The 20092-nt window shown below is 48.4% G+C and overlaps 1 protein-coding gene across 2 annotated transcripts in view; it reads left to right on the forward strand.

Moving 5' to 3' along the window:
- The window catches only part of CYP20A1 (cytochrome P450 family 20 subfamily A member 1), a 33036-nt gene that overhangs the window by 6304 nt on the left and 6640 nt on the right, over window positions 1-20092 (forward strand). Inside the window, exons 4-10 of one of the 2 annotated variants that reach the window (XM_077319209.1) lie at window positions 6396-6541; window positions 8571-8738; window positions 9346-9424; window positions 11436-11551; window positions 13063-13117; window positions 16188-16308; window positions 18702-18813. In XM_077319209.1, coding sequence (XP_077175324.1) covers window positions 6396-6541; window positions 8571-8738; window positions 9346-9424; window positions 11436-11551; window positions 13063-13117; window positions 16188-16308; window positions 18702-18813 — 797 coding nt within the window. Of the gene's footprint in view, window positions 1-6395; window positions 6542-8570; window positions 8739-9345; window positions 9425-11435; window positions 11552-13062; window positions 13118-16187; window positions 16309-18701; window positions 18814-20092 lie in introns of those variants that run through there. The other variant, XM_077319210.1, reaches the window with a different exon arrangement.

The following is a 20092-nucleotide window of genomic DNA, read 5'->3' on the forward strand; positions in this document are numbered from 1 at the left end:
CCCTGATATTACTGAAGAAGAAGAAGAGTTGGTTCTTATATGCCGCTTTCCCCTACCCGAAGGAGGCTCAAAGCGGCTTACAGTTGCCTTCCCATTCCTCTCCCCACCACAGACACCCTGTGGGGTGGGTGAGGCTGAGAGAGCCCTGAGATTCCTGCTCGGTCAGAACAGTTTTATCAGTGCCGTGGCGAGCCCAAGGTCCCCCAGCTGGCTGCATGTGGGGGAGCGCAGAATCGAACCTGGCATGCCAGATTAGAAGTCCGCACTCCTAACCACGACACCAAACTGGCTCTCAGATCTTGAGAGTGGTGAAGGTACCAAGACAGGAAGGTCAAGAAGGTCACGAACGCAGGTGAGGAAAGGGCATGATCACATACATGGCACTCGGACCCAGACGTTGCTTTCTGCTTCCACTGATCGGATGGGTGTCTGTGTGTTCACTTATTTCCATCCTCCTCCTACTACAGACTTCCACATTGCCCCAACATAATTTCTCTGGGTTCTCTGACCCCTCAGCCAGCATTTCAGATGGTGCTGTGGACTTCAGCACAGGGGAGGTAGGAAAATTTGGTTCCTGAGCTGTACATGCCAAAGTTTTTTAGAACCGTGCAGCCAGACTTCCAAGTGCGTAGCTCCAAAGGAATGTTTTGCAGTTCTTTAATTTTTTATTACCGCTCAAACTCCCAAACAGAAATTAATATATCAGCAATTGAAGTAATACTATAGATATAAGTCTCTATAAAAGATTGCTGCTTATCTAAAAATGACTGTACACAATTGTCATCTACATGTGATGTACTCAAACATTGATCAGACTGAAAGGCCTCCGGATGACGGGGAATTGGACATTTGTCTCCCCAGGGCTGTCACTGTGAGGGCACAGAGATTCATTCATTCCCCAGGAGACAGGCAAATTATTTAAAAGTACCCGAACCTCCTCCAAAATTAATGAATATTCTCATAAGAAATTGATATGAGTAATTACTTCCTCCCCTAAAGACTGAATGAGAAGTGGGCTTTATACCCCATTTTTCACTACCTGCAGGACTTTACAAACAGCTTCCTATCACCTTCTCTTCTTCTCCCCGCAGCAGACACCCTGTGAGGTAGGTGAGGCTGAAAGAACTCTAACAGAACTGCTCAGTGAGAGAACGGGACAGTGGCGAGCCCAAGGTTACCCAGCTGGCTGCATGTGGAGGAGTGGGGAATCAAACCTGGCTCTCCAGATTAGAGTTCACTGTTCCCAGCCCCAGGGAAGCACACCTAGCCTCAACTAGGGCCAGAGCCTTTTCAGTCCTGGCCCCTGCCTGGTGGAATGCGTTCCCAGGAGAGCTGCGGGCCCTGCGGGATCTTTCAGAGTTCCGCAGGACCTGTAAAACGGAGCTCTTCCGCCAGCTATATGGTTGAGGCTGGGGTCGGCGAGGTAGATTACCGCCCCTCCCTCCAGGGTTTCGAAGCAAACATCGTCGGGACCTCCTTCTCCACCCCTCTAGTAGTGGGGTGGGGTTTTTCTTTTCTGCCCCGCTGGGGGTATTTTTATGTCTTTTAATGGGGTTTTTAACGGGGTTTTAAGACACTGTGACCCGCCACGAGCCGCAAGGGAGTGGTGGGAAATACATTTAATAATAATAACAACAACAACCACTACACCAAGCTGGCACTCTCTTTTATTGGGCAGACCCAAAGTATATTTTTAAGAGAAATGCTGTGTCATTTGCAGCAGCAGCAATTAGAAATGTTGCTTAGTCCCTTACTAAATTGCAGTTTTGTCCAGTATAACCAAGACATGATTTTTTGCTGAGTAAGTTGCAGCTTGAAGTCCATAGAGCAAGGGTGGCCAAATAACGGCTCTCCAGGTTTCCATGGCCTACAATTCCCATGAGCCCTTGCAAGAAATACCCTGTCATAGAGTCAACAGGTATAAGATTTAGGGCCCTCTCCCTTTGCTTTGGCATCTTCGGGCAACCGCGATCCTTATTCCATTCATTAGTGATACTGTCCTTATTAATTGGCATGGGACATTTATAAACAGGTAGGAAGGGTTTTGCTTTCTATGTAGATGCCAGGAGAGCTTCCAAGAGACTCTGGGGGAGACTCTGAAAAGCATCATGCTGCAGGGCCATGTTCAGGTATCAGTGGGTGTTCTCATTGCACATTTCGCCATTCAACAGAGCCTGGACCTCACCCGAGAAAATGACAAAAACTCATTAGTCAGTCCAAATTCAAAAGAATGTTTTGCCGTTAGAAAATTCAAATTGTGTGAAAGTTCTGTTTGCTGATGTTTAAAAGTGAAAGTGAGTCAGGCTTTGTTCTACAACCCCAGGCCCTCATTAAACCTGCCCCCTTTCCTTTTTTTTCTTTTTTTTCTTATATATAAGCATTTACAGAAAGATAGAAAAGAAAAAGAAACAACCAGCTGGCAGAATAATCATTGACACATGTAAAAGCACAATCCGTTCTTATCTTTAAAAGTACATACTCAGTTCCCATCGCATAAGTTTAAAAGAAAGAGAAACAACCAGCTAGCCAAATAATTATTGATACACGTGAAAGTATAATTTGCCATCCTCTTATAACGTACATATTCAGTTCCGATCGCATATTAGTCCTAACCTAAAAGTTATTGCCGTCTTTCTTAGCAAAGTAATTGTTGATACATATGAGAGTATAATCTATTATTATCTTATAAGTAATATAAAGTCAGTTCCCTTCGTATGTTGGCCCTAACCTAAGAGTTGCTGCTGTCTTTCCCAAGAAAAGCCAAGTAAATGCTCCACTGTTCATCACATTCTTCAGGTGGTCGCAGAAAATGGAATTGTGTTCTTTTCCATGAAGTAGACTCTGTATACTTTATCAATCCGAATCTCTTCCTCCTCTAAGTAGTCTTCCGGGCTTTTAGGGATTTCCTTCTTAGGTCTATTTTCCCAAATTCTTCTGAGACATCTTTGATTTTAATGCTCCTAGCTTTGAGTTCTACTTCCAGAGTTCTCTCCCACGCCTGTTGTTTAACTTCCAGACATTGGATTCTCGTTTGGTGTGTTGCCAGCTGAATTGTGTTTTCATCAGCTGTTTTCTTCAAACCGTCGATTCTGTCTGAGAGCTCTTTCCTGGTATCTTGAATTTCATTTTCAATCTTTTTGACTACTTTCAGTATCTCTAAGTTGCCTTTGTTTAACAAATAAAACATCTGTGCGTTTGTTAGATTTTCCATTTCTGTATACAGTATGCAGTAACAGAGCGTCTCGCGAGAGTTCGAGCGATCAGACGTTATCAGTTAAAACAATCTCCGTATTCTGTCAAGAACTCCCCCTGAGCTCTCATTAACAAATTCTCAAGTTCTTTCTTTGTCAGTTTTAACGAATGTATTTAGCTGGCTTGCCTCCCGTCCGAAGAAAGAATTCTCTTGTAAATTGGTTAGGGGGGGAGGAGGGGGGTTGATGCCTGGCTTTGAAGAAGAGAAAATCAAACAGAAAACTCACAGTCTTTGCGTTCCTCAGACTTCTTCTCTTTTCAAGCTGGAGAAAAAAAAATGGTCTGGGAAAAGTGCAGGCTTTTATCAGCTGGTCGTTCCAAGCTTAGAAGATTATTTACGACAAGGACGCCGTTATGACCCCGAGCACAGGCAGCGATGATCCAGAGAACTTAATCTCCGCGGATCTGTTGGACCCTCAGGATGCTGTTCCCGGTTCCTGGGGTGACCGGCGAGCGAGATTCGCATATCTCGCTCAGGTCCTCCAGGTGCTTCTGCTCCTGGCCCTCTGCTTGGCTTGGGAGCTCGTTACGGAACGGGCTAGCACGGCGCCATCTTCAATTGTCTCAAACCTGCCCCCTTTCCCTCCCTCCGCCAAAGACTTTCCCTGAAGGCCCCACCCGTTAGTTGTAGCATACAAATGACAACCAGAGACCACTAGGCTGTTGTAAGTGTCCCATTAAAAAACCCTTGCTACTCACACCACCTGTGAATCAAAGCCTTAGAACCAGATTATAATAGAAGAAGTTGTTTTTTACACCCCACTTTTCTCAAAGCAGGTTAGAATCTCCTTCCTTTTTCTTCCTCACAGCAGGCACCTTGTGAGGCAGGTGAGAAAGCTGTGAGAGAACTGGGACTGGCTCAGTGTCACCCAGGAGGCCTCATGTGTCCCAAAGCAGCTGTGGTCCCTTTCCCTGGAACAGGCCCCCTGTGAGGCGGGTGGGGTTGGGAGAGTTCTGAGGGAACTGGGCTTGTCCCAAGGTGACTCCAACAGGCCTCATGTGGAGGAGCAATAGGGAATCAAACCGGTTCTCCAGATGAGAATCCACCCCTCTAAACGACCTTGCACCATGCTGCAGATGCATTCTGTAGAGCCCAGGAGCCTCATGGTCTTGGGGAGATCTTGCTGAACAGCGGCTGTGCTCACTTGGTGTCTGTGGTCTGACCTGGCCATGCGCCCTGTAGAGGTACAGGTGTACCTGTGCTGAAGGAATTGAGGGGTGGCCTGGGGGGAAAGGTACCCTCTTCCTTGTAAGGAATGGGAGGGATGCCCCCCTCATTCAATTTGCCCCGGTTGCTTGGGGGTAAATTCTGTTTAACATCAGACTTGCAGCCTCTAGCAAGAATTGAGTAGAGGATTGGGATGAGTTAGGTTGAACAATTGTATCACCTGCAGAAAAAAGGTATCAAATTAAATTAACATGGGGAATGGTGATTATTCCCATAAGCCACCAGGTCAAAAGGGAGTCTTGTGGCACTTAAAGATGATTTAGCCAAGCGTAAGGCTTTCTGCGACCGTTTTGGAATTGCTGACAGGTCTTTACTGGGTATTGTGTGGGAAGGTCCATTTGGGGGTAGCCGTTCTGGTTAAGGTACTTGCTCTGTAAGAACAGCGGCCTGTCTGAGCACAGTTGCTGTGGGCCCTCACGCTGAAAGAGAACCATGTGTGGTTGTAAGTCATGTTTGGGTACCTGGCAGAGATGGTGAGGTAAATCACATGAGAAAGTGTAAGCTCTCTCTTCCTCTTTTACCATCATGTCCATCAAGCGGAAGGCTTTGTCTTTCCCTCTCCCTCTCTTTTGAAGAGAAAAACCTCCCTTTCCCCCTGCACAGCAGGAAAGATCTAAAGGTCTTCAAAATCTCTCTTTTTGAAAAGGCCCATAATAATTAAACCTGTTTTTGTTTTGCTGGCGCTGGGCTTTCTTGACTCCTGTTTTGTGTTCTTTCTTAACGCTGTCGAACCAGGCTGGGGAAAAACCCATCCATTTAACTTAACTGCTTGTAAATTGGGCTTTGGGCAAAGAAAAGAACTGAGCCAGGGAGAGAGGCGCAGGAACTGAAAGGCCTCACCTTGAAGAGTTTAGGACCGATTTCAGGCTCACTGGATATCTCCATTATGCTTTGTGTGGTTTAGGGATATGTGGCATGTTTGCCTTAGGCTTTCAGCCAGCCTCCTTTTTATTTAATGCACATTTTCTTTCCAGTGAATGCTGAGAGGGAGGATAAAGACAAAATTGCACTGCAGACTCTGTGTGCAAGATTTGCATTGGCTTTAAAAAAAATTCTTTGATTTGCATGACCTCAGATGTACACAATGTCAATGTCACACAGTTGTAGGCCCAGAATTGGGGTCTGAGGTGCTTGAAAACCTGTATCTGTTACAGGAGTGGCACAACTTTATTTGGAGAGGGTTTTTGTTAATTGAAATGAGCTGCAGATATTTTGCCACACAATTCACATAAGGCATTACGGAACCCACAAAGTGACTGTCCTGCAGCTGTGGGTTAGAAAATCCCATTGTCACAGTCGACTCGTGACAGGCCTGTCGGGATTTCAGAGGTGGTTTGCCTCAGGATAGCAACCCTGAAGAACTGGGTCTTTACTGTCCCGCTTTTCTCTACCTGAAGGAGTCCCAAAGTGGCTTCCCATCGCCTTCACTTCCTCTCCCCACCACAGACAGTCGGACAGAAGCTGGCTCTCTCAAGAGAAATTGGTCCCCGGTAGATGGGTTGCCGGATGTTTTGGCTGACACCTGATTCCTCCCGCTGTCCTCTTCAAGGCGGCCATGTTGCCTGCCTCTTCCGTTCTTCCCTTCCTCTCTGGCCTCTGTTTCCTGCAAACACAAGGAGAACCAATAAAGCGGAGATGCTTGGATAGCAATGGTCTCACACGCTGTTCTGAAGTTTTTGGATCACCCAGAAGCAGAACCATTCAGAATCCAATGCCTGGTGCTCTTTTATGAATCCCTGTTCACACTGCAGAATTGAGGATTTCTGGATGCTACTGTTTCCCCTCCGAGAGCAGAATCCCCAGCCCCACAACTCAAACCCCGTGCCCTTCAGCATTTTGGAACGGTTTGCCTCTGGACGGCCCCTTGACTAAGCGCTGCAGAGATGTTTGCTTGACTTTGGCCTCCCTCTTTCAGCGGACCCGTTTGAGACGATGCTGAAGTCCTTGCTGCGGTACCAGTCTGGCCTGGGGGGAGATGTGGGCGAGAGCTGCCTAAGGAAGAAACTCTACGAAACTGGGGTAGCCAAGTCACTGCAGAGCAACTTCCCGGTTATCCAGAAGGTGAGTGGCTCCAGCCGAGGACCGCCTTCTGACTCGTTGGTTAAGGGATGCCGTACGTGGAAGGGCAGACCTAGTGAGGGGGAAAGAAACACCGGTGGCCACGTTTCAGGGGGAAGTGAAATATCCGCAAAACTCTTACCAAGAGACCAAGGCCTCCAGAAGATCATAAGAAGAGACCTCCTGGATCAGATCAGTGGTCCAACCATACGGGCAAATAGACTCAACTAGGGGCAAAATCCATTTAAAATGGGCCAAAGAAAGGCCGGGAAGCCAAGCTAGCAAGGGGAGCCAGTGTGGCGGAGGGTGGCCAGGTGGCCTCTGTCAACCTCCCAGCAGTGATGAGGTCAGGGAGTGGTGTGCACCGCGGCAAAGTCCACACAGCTGGCCTCCCATGCCTCCCTGGCAGCCGGAAAGGTAGGGAGCGCTACACGGCTGCAGTGGGGTACACCCAGCCATCCTTCCTTGTTTTTCCTCAGCTTGTCCTCCCCCAACTCCATGGCTCATGTCCTGCGGCTCTTCCATGAAGCAGCATGAAGAGGAGGAGGAGGAGGAGGGCCGGCACGGGGAAGAGCATCTGATTGGCCCTCAAGGACATAAAAGAAGCTATGCTGGACCAGACCATTGGACCATCCAGTGCAATGCTCTGTGCCACACAGGGGCCAGAACCCCAGGATCCCTCCCCCAGTTGTTGCCCCCCCTCCCCCGGCACCAAGAATCCACCGCGTCATAATGTTATTTCTCTCCCTTGCGGCTAAGAGCCATTCATGGACCTCTGCTCCATAATCTTATCCGATCCTCTCTTGAAGGATCGTAGCTGCCACCGCTTCCTGCAGTAGCGAATTCCACGTGTTCATTTCTCTTGGGTGAAGAAGGACTTCCTTTTACCCATGTCAAGACCCCTGCTTGTTAATTGTATGAAGCCTGGTGACGTGAGAAAAGTCCCCCTTTCCCTGCCTTCTCCGTCCCAGGCATCGCTTTGCAAACTTCCCTCATCTCCCCCCTCAGGCGTCGTTCCTCATCTGTGGTCAAATTGGTGTGGAGATCTTGGACTTATAAATACAATAAACTGCAAATAATTCATTAATCCAGAGCCATGGGGATAAAAGGAACGTACAGGTCTCATCCTGTAGATTGCATTGACTAAGAAAGCAAATATATGTAAAAACTTTAAGAATAAGTAAAGGTGAAGGTATCCCCTGTGCAAGCACTGAGTCATGTCTGACCCTTGGGGTGACGCCCTCCAGCGTTTTCATGGCAGACTCAATACGGGGTGGTTTGCCAGTGCCTTCCCAGTCATTACCGTTTACCCCCCAGCAAGCTGGGTACTCATTTTACCGACCTCGGAAGGATGGAAGGCTGAGTCAAGCTTGAGCCGGCTGCTGGGATCGAACTCCCAGCCTCATGGGCAGAGCTTCAGACTGCATGTCTGCTGCCTTACCACTCTGCACCACAAGAGGCTCTTAAGGTAAAGGTGAAGGTATCCCCTGTGCAAGCACCGAGTCATGTCTGACCCTTGGGGTGACGCCCTCCAGCGTTTTCATGGCAGACTCAATACGGGGTGGTTTGCCAGTGCCTTCCCCCAGTCAATAATTAGTAATGATAAGTAATAGCAGCTGCAGACCCTTTATATGTGGCCCAATAATTAAGTATGACCTGCTGGTCTGGCTACCATTTTATTAACAATTTATTTTATTGTTTGTTTGTTTGTTTACTATGTTTATTATATTGGTTGACTGCCACTCCTGGGCCATGAAAAAATGAAAATGAAAAAAACAGAAAAATATCCAGTCCCATGCCCTGGCGATAAAACTAGCTAGATCTTCCCCTCCTTTCTTTGCACACCTGTCTGCAGCGACCCACGGCATTTGTCAGCTTGCAGCAGTTCACAAACATATCATAAAGACAATATCTCTACAATAAAAGCATCCTTAATTAAAAGTTCCCCTAAAAGACTAACCATATTTTAAGAGCACCAAGGCTAAGTAGGGTGACAGACAACATTTTTCTTTCCTCCTTTCCTTTTGGCCAGTTGTCGGAAGAGCTGCTGTCCAAGTGGCTCTCCGTCCCGGAATCTCAGCACGTGCCTCTCAGCCAGCACATGTTGGGCTTTGCGATGAAAGCAGTGACCCAGATCGCAATGGGCAGTACGTTTGAGGATGACCAGGAAGTAATCCGATTCCGCAGGAACCATGAAGCGGTAAGTTTGGAGGAGGAGTTCAATTTTGAGTTCCGTTTCTGTTGGTTTGTTGATGCTTGCGTTTGACGAGGGCAGCTCTGCTCACCCGGGATGGCGACTCTCAAGGTGGGTAGCTAGTTACAGGTGATCTCCTTGATCTTCTCTGAGATTGGCTGTACTGTTCCCATGTTCCAGCCGGCTGTCTGGTTTTCTGCAGGCGACATTTTTGAGTTCTGATATATAAGGTCACAGTCATTTGTGATTTCTCTGTCCATGATCCTGTCCAGTTGGGTCATCCCTTTCGTGAGCCAGGGAGATCCACAAAGCTCTTGCGTTTGGCCTTCCGCAAGAAAAAGATAGTATCTGCACTACAGTGGCAGGTTGGTGGGCCTGTCTGGGCTGTCATTCACGCACACTATTGCAACCGTGTAATAATTTCAGTGCAACCGTGTAATAATTTCAGCAGATTGTGACCTTGCACAGGTGTAAATTGTTGCAAGTCAGCATCTTAGTGTGCATCGGGGATTATGGCACCAAAGGCCTTTGTGTGGAGCGCAGGTGGAAGTCAGCTAGATCTCTTTCATCACATGAAAGGGTAACACGATCCGTTTGTTTCTCTTCCCTTCAGATATGGGCAGAAATTGGGAAAGGGTTCTTGGACGGGTCGCTTGACAAAAGCGTGACCAGAAAAAAGAGGTATGAAACCGGTAAGTTCTACTCCTCAGTTCTTGCCTGGAGCTCTGGAATAGGCTGGTGCGTTTCGGCCGCTTTGGTGGCCACTCAAGCCCAAGGTGGGCCGTGCATTTCCCCTTGGACTTCCCCTGAAAAGGGGCACGAATGAGGCCCTGTTCCCTCTTCCCTGGCTTGGACAGCCCAGGCTAGCCTGATGTAATAAGATCTCAGAACCTAAGTTCAGTCAGCCCTGGTGAATATTTGGATGGAGACAAACATGGAGGAGGTCCAGGGCTGCCAAGTGGAGGAAAGCCACAGCTACGCCACCTCCGGCTGTCTCTTGCCTTGAAAGCCGGGTTGGGTCTCTGTAAACCACCCGTGACCTAACAGTACGTTCCAGAAATCCCTCCTGAGTGCTGCCGATGCCTGATTGTCAGCATTGCTCCTGGATGGGAGGAGTAGCTGGGAGTTCACCACTCTGCCTCTGCTCTTTCCACCCAGATAGGCCAGTAGCGGGCTTGCCTTATTTCCAGCGAGAGGCTGTGAGCCAGCAGGCTCCTCCATGCCCACTGCAATGCCCCTGACTTCCTTGGTCTTCGAGTTTAAACATTCCTTTGCGTTCAGGCGGAAAGCCCTGCCTTTAAGCATTGGTGAGAGCGAGCAGGATTGTTTATCTGGCCATTGGTGGAAACTAAGCATGAGGATGACATTTTGACATGCTGCTGCTCCTGGTCCAGCCAGCTCACGGTGGCGAACAACAGATATAAAATACAATGTTAAAATCACAATCATAACATCCTCATCCATTGTTGTTCCTCTATATATTTATGAAACAGCCTGTGGGGTGGGACGTGTCCGGCTCTCCAAGTTAGAATAGGGCTAATCAGGGTGCAGCCCGCTTTGCCCTGATTGGCCCTGCTCCTGCAGCTCCTGCCCTCCGTCCCTGGACTCTAGCCTCTTTGTTCTCAGACGCCTCAGTGCCTGGAGCCAGCAGCAAGTAAGGGGAGAGGCCCTGGGCAAAGGGTCGTGGTGGAGGCCTTGCTAACGAGGGCCTCCTGGCCTGCTGACTGCCTGCTAAAGAGCCCTGCTAATGAGCTGCCCAGCCCCCACCCGCCCTGCTTGATCTGGTTTGATCTGGCTGTGATATGCTGCCCAAGGCCACCTTAAGCTGTCTGGCCAGGGGCCAGGGGAAGGGGCCCTTTCAAGGCCCGTTCTTAGGAACGGGCTTTGAAGCTAGTTCAATAATAAAACCAACACAAAGTCCCTCCACCCCACAACTAATCCCCTGTCTGCCAATTTTCTGGGTAAGATGTTAAATTTTGGAGCATTCCGAAAAGGGGCTCAAGATCTTCCTAGCCTGGCCTCAACCAAATCCTATCTGGGGCACCATAAAATTTCCAACCTCACCCACTTCCGAACAAATTACAGATGACAACTTCTGAATGCCCTACAGTAAATTTCATCTTGGCATGTTATTCTGCCTCCCTCCCATTGGAGGGAAGGTGGTGGGTCTTTGGGGTTTTACAGTAGATTGATTTTAATAATAATTTAATGTTTAAATATTTTAATTTTTTAACTATCAACATTATAAGCCACCCTGAGCCCTCGGGGAAGGGCGGCATAGAAATGAAATAAATGCATAAAAAATAATGTCATCCCTAGTTTAATCAGAATGTTCACTTTGAGTATGTGAAATTTTATTTGTACATTTTTACAAGTAAATTGTAAGAATTTTACTTATACTTACTCTGGGGAAGGACAAAGTATAAATGTAATGAATCAGTAAAGCTGCAGCATAGTTCTGTTCTGCATGCAGCATGGTTGGAAGCTGCAATTGAGGCTCTCCCTGGCCGGTGCGGTACTTGTGAGATGGATGCACCTTGTCCTCTGGTCCTCTGTAGAAGGCCACATGGCTTTTACGGGGGGGGGGGGCGCGGGGGGGGCGCGGGGGGGCGGAGGGGACCCAGCTGCCTGGCCCAGTGTGGGCTTCAGAATGGCGCCCTCTGCTGGCCGGAAAGGAACTTTCTTTCTTTTGCATGTTTGAAGCCCTGATGGAGATGGAGCTGGTCTTGAAGAAAGTCATCAAAGAGCGGCAGGGCAGGAATTTCAGCCGGCACATCTTCATCGACTCTCTGCTGCAGGGCAGCCAGAGTGACAAGCAGGTATATCCACCTGGGGGCATAATGGTCTGTTTAACAGAGTCCTGCTGGATCGGCAGCTGATTGCATCTCGAAGGATTGGGTTTAATTTAATGGTGCACAGATTCTCTTTTGTCCTCCACTCTTTCCTAGGCGTTATGTCTGGTGGTTCTCCTCTTCCAGTGATGAGGCTTTAGGGAGGGGGTGTTGCATGGGGGCTTTCTTTTGGTGGAGGGAGGCTAGATTGGAAGCTGTTTGTTGAGCCAAGATATAGTCTGCCCTTCTGTAATAAGCCCACAGAAGCTATATAGGGGTGGCCTGTGGGGGACGGACCTACAAGACTGAGGTTTACTAAGTGTATAGGCCCCAGTCCCTTGAATCCCAAAATGGAACCCGAGGCACCCCAATTTGGATTGCATAAACAATTGTCTTGTGCTGAGCTGGCCTCCCCTGCTTGCAAAGGCACCGGGGCACAGAGGAGCGAAGGAAGACAAAGGCCCCTAAAAGATTGGCCCTAAGAGACGAGGGTGAAGGCCCATCCGTAGCCACGAATCCATAGCGCACACATGACCAGAAGGCCTCCAGTTAGGCGGGTTGTTGCTGCATTTCCTTAGGCTGGAAAAGATGCCAGGGGGGGCCCAGGTGAAAGGCTGGTGTTGGGGGAGGACTTAAGGATGCCCGGTTGAGGAGCTGGTGGCAGTGGATGCTCTGCGAGCTCACAGCAACAATTAAGGAGGTCTTGGTGGCGCATGAGAAGGAGAGGGAATCTAGGCTGCTGTGCTCAGGGAGACACGGATAGTGAAGGGAAAAAGGCTGCTCAAACAAATGACAAAGATGATCTGATCCCAATGGCAGTGAGAAAGAAATTTTACTTAAAAAACTGAAGTACATCTTACATGACATATTCCTGTACGCACATTTAACTAATTGTGACTAGATTAACTGCTAAAGCATTAACTTGCTATGGCTGCAAACCCAAGTCAGGGAGAGAAGAAAAGAGGCCCCATATCAAAGCAAGGGCCAAAGAGCCTTAACATCTCACTAATGAGAGGGTGGGGGCAATGGCCATGTTTACTCCAGAGAGAGAGAGAGAGAGAGAGAGAGAGAGAGAGAGAGAGAGAGAGAGAGAGAGAGAGAGATTCTCTTAACCCTTTCTTTCCCATGAGCACTATTTACCCTTGTGGCACTGACTCCTGAGCACATGTGTACAGGAACAGAATTCTCTGCTGCAAAGCTTTGGGATTTGATTGAAATGCTCCTTCAGCGCCACCTCCCCTGCAGGCTGAATCACATGTTGCCCAGCCTTGGCTCTGGCATTTCGTGCCTCCAGGACACATGTGGGTCCCATTCTGGTTGGGACTGCAGCATGTGGGGGAAAGGGCATAAGCTTCGGGCCCTGTGGTGCCCCTAGACAAGTCATGCGTTGCCTTCTTCCAGACGCCTCAGTGTAGCTGTCAGAACATGCAGGTTTGGTGGGATGAAGAGAAAACGGTCAAAGACTGAACCTGTTCTCCTGGACCAATGTCTGTTTCCAGGTATTGGAAGACACAATGATATTCTCCCTGGCGGGATCCATAATCACTGCCAAGCGTAAGTACGTAATGCGTGTTTTATAAAACATCACACATCCACTGAAGGATGTTCTTGCCCTTTGAAAATGTTAAGGCCACCTGTTACGCCTCTTAAACTAACTTTTTTTAAATAGAGAGAGCCCAAGTTTCTTGTGGCAAGAACTTTATCAGACACTCCTGAGACTGTTAGCTGCAAACTTGGAAGTTGCCTGGCAGACTGTCTGTGCCAGAACTCCTGCAGGGTCATTTCCCAGTAAGATAGATTAGAATCATAGAATCACAGAATCACAGATCCAACCACAGAGTTGGAAGGGGCCATACAGGCCATCTAGTCCAACCCCCTGCTCAACGCAGGATCAGCCCTAAGCATCCTAAAGCATCCAAGAAAAGTGTGTATCCAACCTTTGCTTGAAGACTGCCAGTGAGGGGGAGTTCACCACCTCCTATTCCACTGCTGAACTACTCTGAATGTGAAAAAAATTTTCCTGATTCAGGTGGGGAGCTGTGCTGGTCCGAAGCAATAGAACAAAGCTGGAATCCAGTGGCACCTTTATAATCCCAGAATTAACATTCATTGGTCTTAAAGGTGCCACGGGACTCAAACATTGTCAGATTTCTCAGTAAACTAAGTGAAAGACTAACAAAATTTTTGTCCAACAGCAGCATTTGTACATCAGGGCTTTACTTTGGCTCCCAGAAGTTTACGGTGGCAGGGGTAGTCAACCTGTGGTCCTCCAGGTGTCCATGGACTACAATTCCCATGAGCCCCTGCCAGTGGTTGCTGGCAGGGGCTCATGGGAATTGTAGTCCATGGACAGCTGGAGGACCACAGGTCGACTACCCCTGTACGGTGGAATGGATATTATGAATCTTTAAATCAGTGCTGCAGGCGAACGAACACTGCGACCCATTTGGAATTACTGGTAAAGATGCTAAAGTCAGGGGTATAAAGTCAGCATGCTAAAGTCAGGGGTATAAAGACGATGTTGGTGTCCTCACTTCTAGTGTGAGAGGAAGACTTTCTTAGGCCTTGATTGAGACAATAACGTTTTTGAATTCATACCTCAACACCTTGCATTCTGTATGTTCACCTGAATACAGTTGAATGAGAGAGAATCCTCCCTCCCTCTCAGCTGGAATGATCAGCAAGCAGATGTTCACCCAGAGGCATTTGAGAATTTTGTTGTTTGCATCCACTTAATCTTAAACACAGCCCTGTCCACCCACCAGGGACGGCCAGCGGACTCTTTCTGCCAGATACTTTGTGCAGATGTGATGCTAATGGAATTGCACGTGGAAACGCCCCAGGCTCTCTGGAGCTGTTTTTTTCATTCTGGTTTATTTATTTATTGTTTACATTTCTGGGCTGCTCCTATCAAACCTGCCATCTCGGGGCAGTTTACTGCATTCATAAAATACAATTAAACAGTTTAAAACAATTAAAATCAACAATGCCTTATTATTAATGGTACCAAAATTATATGCCAGGCCTCACTGGCCAGACCAGCTGGTGGACTCAATTCTGGGTGTTTATTTTCCTTCTTATTGGATGGGAGGCAAGCGAGAGGGGAGGTCTGGCACACTGCAGCAGGGGCATGCAGCACTGGAGCTGGGCTCTGGGATCTCCTGCTTTGACACGTGTGCGTTGTGTTTGTGAGGCTCCAGGATTTTAGAGTCCTCCAACCTCAAAGTTTAAAGGAAAACCAAAAATATTGGAACAGAGAGAGTTGCTTTGATGAGAGACAGGTGGAACCTGTGGGACAGGGTCAGAGTCCTTTTGATCAGGGGTAGTCAACCTGTGGTCCTCCAGATGTTCATGGACTACAATTCCCACGAGCCCCTGCCAGCGTTTGCTGGCAGGGGCTCGTGGGAATTGTAGTCCATGAACATCTGGAGGACCACAGGTTGACTACCCCTGCTTTTGATGGTTTATCTCACATTCTGGAAGTAATGTCTTTTAGAAGACTTGAGCAAATACAGTGACCTCCGAGGCTTTTTCCCTGGAAGTACGAAGGAGAAGTTGCAAAACGACTGCTGACAAGACAAGCTGCCTACAGGAGGCATTCCCCTACCTGCCCTGAGAGCTTGTCCATCCCCCCCCCCCCCCCAATTTCCATCAGGTTGCATCAGGCTTGCTCAACCAGGGTTTCTTGAAGGCCATGGAAGGGTTTCCTGAATGGGTGGGAATTAATTGTTTTAAATATCTATATACTTCTGTTGTGATGGGGAGAAGTCCTCGATGTAGACTAGATCTGAAAGGAGGATAAACTCATCCCTGAGTCTCTTGCCGGCGATAAAAACGTAGGGCAGAACCTCTGACAATGACAGGACATGCTGAAATTAAAATGGAGGGTTTGAGGGGAGAACTACGGATGTCAGCTTTTTCAAGGATGGTTCAGATTAAATTGTTGGGGCTTATTTTTGCACCAAGAACACTTTTATCTTGGACTCCCTCCTTCCTGAACAGCTAAAATCTTGTGCTTTTGCCTCCCCCGTGAGTTGGTTGGGATGGATCCAGCCATCTTTCGAGTGGGCTTTCTCCAGGCTAAGAAGTCATACTCCAGCTTCACCAGCTCATCCTCCAGTGGAAGAGCCACATGAACTGGGGAAGCCTCCTTAGATAGGAGGAAGGCTTCCTTCTTGAGCCCAAAGGAAAGGTGGGGTAGATGAAGAAGAAGAGCTGGTTTTCTCTGCCCCACTTTTTGCTACCCACAGGAGTCCCAAAGCAGCTTACAATTACCTACCCTGCCTCTCCCCGGAACAGACACCTTGTTAAGTAGGTGGGGCTGAGAGAGCTTGGACAGAACTGTGACTGGCCCAAGATGACCCAGGTGGCTACATGGGCGGAGTGGGGAATCGGTTCTCCAGATCAGAGGTGCTACACCAAACAAATACATAAATTAACTTTGCTCAGTGGAGTGATAGGAGGGTCAGCCTGAGGATCAGTGGAGCTTCAGCTGTGGAGCTCCACATATGGGGGGGTGGTATATTTCAAATTCATTTGAAAGGCAATTTTCAGCTACAAAAGAAAGGAGCTGCTGACAAAACCTGTACTTTCATTCTCCTCTGATGCCTGCCCCTCCCCACAGTGTGCACCTGGGCAGTATACTTCTTGACTACTTCCAAAGACGTACAGCAGAAGCTATTCAATGAGGTGGACCAAATTCTTGGAAAGGGACCCATTACGTACGCTAAAATCGAGCAGCTCAGGTGTGTGTATGAAATTTCATTTCTTTTTGTTTGGGGGAGGGGGGCTGGACAGACATAACCTTGATCACCAGCAAGGGTTAAGAAAGTAAGGGCATCCCCAAGACATTGCATTAATTGTTGTTGTTAGTTGTGAAGTCGTGTCCGACCCATCGCAAACTCCTTGGACAATGATCCTCCAGGCCTTCCTGTCCTCTACCATTCTCTGGGGTCCATTTAATTGCATTAATTACTAAGTGTTAATTGTTGGAAATGTCAAAATATAAATGCATCAACCTACCACATGTGGTGGACCTGCCAGAAGGCAAGGAAATAATGGATTATGATTCATAATGAGATGCAAAAGATATTGAAAGTTAAATGGGTGTTGGATCCAAATTGCTTGTTATTAAATAATATTACCAAATAGTATTATTATTATTTTATTTATTACCCCAGGGGTAGTCAAACTGCGGCCCTCCAGATGTCCATAGACTACAATTCCCATGAGCCCCTGCCAGCATTCGCTGGACATCTGGAGGGTCGTAGTTTGACTACCCCTGTATTACCTGCTTCCCCCCAAAGGCTCAAGGTGGGTTATAATAACAATAATAAATAAAAGATTTGCATTATTAAATGTAAGTTCTAGGGATATCCTTTTTCTAAATGGCAGAATTGTAGTATAAAATATGCAGTTTTTTCTTCTTTGTATCCCTCTAAAGAAAAATAAAATATATGATTGTAAGAAAGAGAAGAAAGGGGCCCGCTGCTGGCCTGCCTGTGTCTTCCACCACATCCTCCTCTGTCCCACATCCGTTTCCTTCTCACTATTATGGTTTAGAATCATGTCCACATCTGCGCCCGCAGTGGGTTAAGCAAATCAAGAATGTCCTCTTGACAAGAGCTTGAAGAGGCTGATGAGGCAACCCTGTTAAAATGAATGCATGTGTAGCCACGCCTTGTGGTTAGAGCAAAGGCTGGGGAGGAAAGGGAGAGGGGAGAGTTTGCACAGGGGTGAGAATGAGAAGGGAGTAGAACCAGGACAGGTCTGCCCTTCTTAGCCCATTGAAGTCAATGGTCCCGGTGGAGAAAAATGCTAGCAAGAGACCACCACTTTATGGCAACCCCTTAGGTTTCAAGGCAAAGGTTATTCAGAGGCCATTGCCTGCCCTCTGCAGAGCAGCCCTAGACTTCTGTGGGGGTCTCCCATCCAAGTACTGACCAGGGGCAACCCTGCTTAGCTTCCAAGGTCTGGTGAGATCAGGCTAACCTGGGCCACCCAGGCCAGGGCCAGTGGACTTAGAAGAATGTAGCTCTGCTTCAAGTGGCCCAATAAGGCATCCCATCCACTCCCCCTTCCTCCTCCTCCCCCCCTCCTCAATAATGATGATAATTAGTTTTAATATGCTGCCCCTCCTTGTGTCACATGTACATCCTTCCTTGTCTTTTGTTGTTCCTCTATATACTTCTGAAACAGCCTAGGGGGTGGGACATGTCCGGCTGTCCAAGTTGGAATAGGGCCAATCAGGGTGCAGCCAGCTTTGTCCTGATTGGCCCTGCCCCTGCGGCTCCCGCCCTCCATCCCTGGACTCTAGCCTCTTTGCTCTCAGACGCCTCAGTGCCTGGAGCCAGCAGCAGGTAAGAGGAGAGGGCCCTTGCTAACGAGGGCCTCTTGGCCTGCCAGGCTGGGCCTGCTGACAAGGGCCTCCTGGCCTGCTGCCTGCCTGCTAAGGAGCTCTGTCCCGGCCCTGCTAACAAGCTGCCCAGCCCCCTCTGCCCCACTTGATCTGGTTGAGAGCTGCTGCCCAAGGCCGCCTTAAGCTGCCTGGCCAGGGACAGGGACCCTTTCAGTGCCCGTTCTTAGGAACGGGCTGTGAAGCTAGTAATTTATAAAATCACAGCTAAAAATTATTAAAAACTTACGATAGTCCGTTACTCCTGCTCATCAATTCATTGATCTGCCTCCTGGTCCGTTTCACAGGCAAAATGATATTTTAATCAGGCTATAACTTGGGGGGGGGGATAACCTGAATCTGAATGTAATTATAAATTACTAGCCCATAGGTGTCATTGGGGGCTCATTTGCTGTGGCCTCAACCAAGTGCCTGATGGAAGAGCAGTTTTGCAGGCCCTGGGGAACTTGGGTAGCTCCATCGAGGCCCAGGTCTTGACTGGCAGCTTATTCCACCACGCTGGGACCAGGGCCATGGTTGAGGTTCTAGTTCTTCTGGGGACATGTTGGAAGGTCCTTTAGACCCCAAGCTGGGTTGTGATGTGCTGGTTTAACCCTGAACAAATCTGCCTGCTTCCTGACATGCTGGAATCCGAGAAAACTGCCTTTCACATCCATAGAATTGTGTCGCGTTCCATTGTATTGGGTGTGAATTTGGTGACTTTAAGAAGGATCTTGTTTGCAGATATTGCCGGCAGGTTCTGTGTGAGACGGTGAGGACCTCGAAGCTGACGCCCATTGCCGCGCGGCTGCAGGAGCTGGAGGGCAGGGTTGACCAGCACACTATTCCCAAAGAGGTAGGGCGAAAACCGGTGCCCGTATTCTCCACTCTTTACTGGCAGAGCCTCTGCATTCATTCGTTATTACTGTGCCCGGGGAGATGGGGCAGAGAACGCGGATCTTCTGGACTGGCCTCGCAGAACAGATAGAACTCTTTTCTTTGGATGTTGTCACATCACGGAAACGGGGTCATCGAGATACCTTTATTTATTGTCCTACTTCATGTCATCCTCATTCAAGAGCAGGATACTAGTGAAAGATGTCACATCCCTGCCCCTAAATCCGTCCTTACAAAAATGTCCCCTGTATTAACAATAGGTGAAATATTGGAGAGAGATTCAGATGGTTGCCCATGTCGGTCTGAAGCGACAGCCGGACAGACAGGTGTACATAGATGCAGGTGGGCAGCCAGGTTGGTCTGAATTAAGGTTGTGCACTTCGGCCACCAAAGCGGCCATTCCAACCCGAAGCAGCCAGAGCCACAGCTGGAAAGGCCACTTTGATGGCCAAAGCGCACAACCCTAGAATGCCACAAAGCTGGAGTCCAGTGGCCCCTTTGGACCGACAGGGTTTACTCCTGGGTGCAAGCTTTTGTGTGCAGTCCCTGGATGTGGGACTGCATTTGAAAAGTGGCCAGAAACTTCAGTTTTTACAGAATGCTGCAGCCAGAATGTAGACTGTAGTAGTGGGTCATGTGGGCCCTGTGTGTTTGTTTCCAGGTACAATTCAAGGTACAGAACCTTTGAAGTTCTGTATGGTTTGGGACCACAATACCTGAAGAGCTGCCTACTCTGTACCTGTCTGCTGTGGGCATCAACAAAGGGTAACCCTGAGGTTAGGCGGGTGCCAACTCTAGAGAAGGCCTTCTTGCCCATGGCAGCAAATTTAGGGATTTCTCTGTCCACTTCTGACACCCCCCTTTCCCTCCAGGTGAAGACTTCTTTGCTTGCCTGGGGTTCTCTCATGATCCCATGATCTTTTGATTACTGTTTTATGTGCTTCTGATGATGTGTGCTTTAGTTTTGGATTTTATTGTTTTCATGCGGTTTTTATGATGTTTCGTCGACCTGTTAGCTGCCTGGTGGTCCTGAATGGGAAGAAAGACAGCACACAATTTCTGCTAATATAACCTGAAGCTGGGAATGGCCCTCTGGTGCAGCTACTCCCAGTCTGCTTCTGACCGCAGCCCTTTGACGAGCTCTTCTTGGGTTGCAGCAGCTGCAGTAGCCCAGCCACTCACACAATGAGCTGGGCTACAAAGTCCTACGCTAAGACGGAACAAGCCACACTCCATGC

The sequence above is a fragment of the Paroedura picta genome, chromosome 2 (genome assembly GCF_049243985.1).
Source record: "Paroedura picta isolate Pp20150507F chromosome 2, Ppicta_v3.0, whole genome shotgun sequence".
Lineage (NCBI taxonomy): Eukaryota > Metazoa > Chordata > Lepidosauria > Squamata > Gekkonidae > Paroedura > Paroedura picta.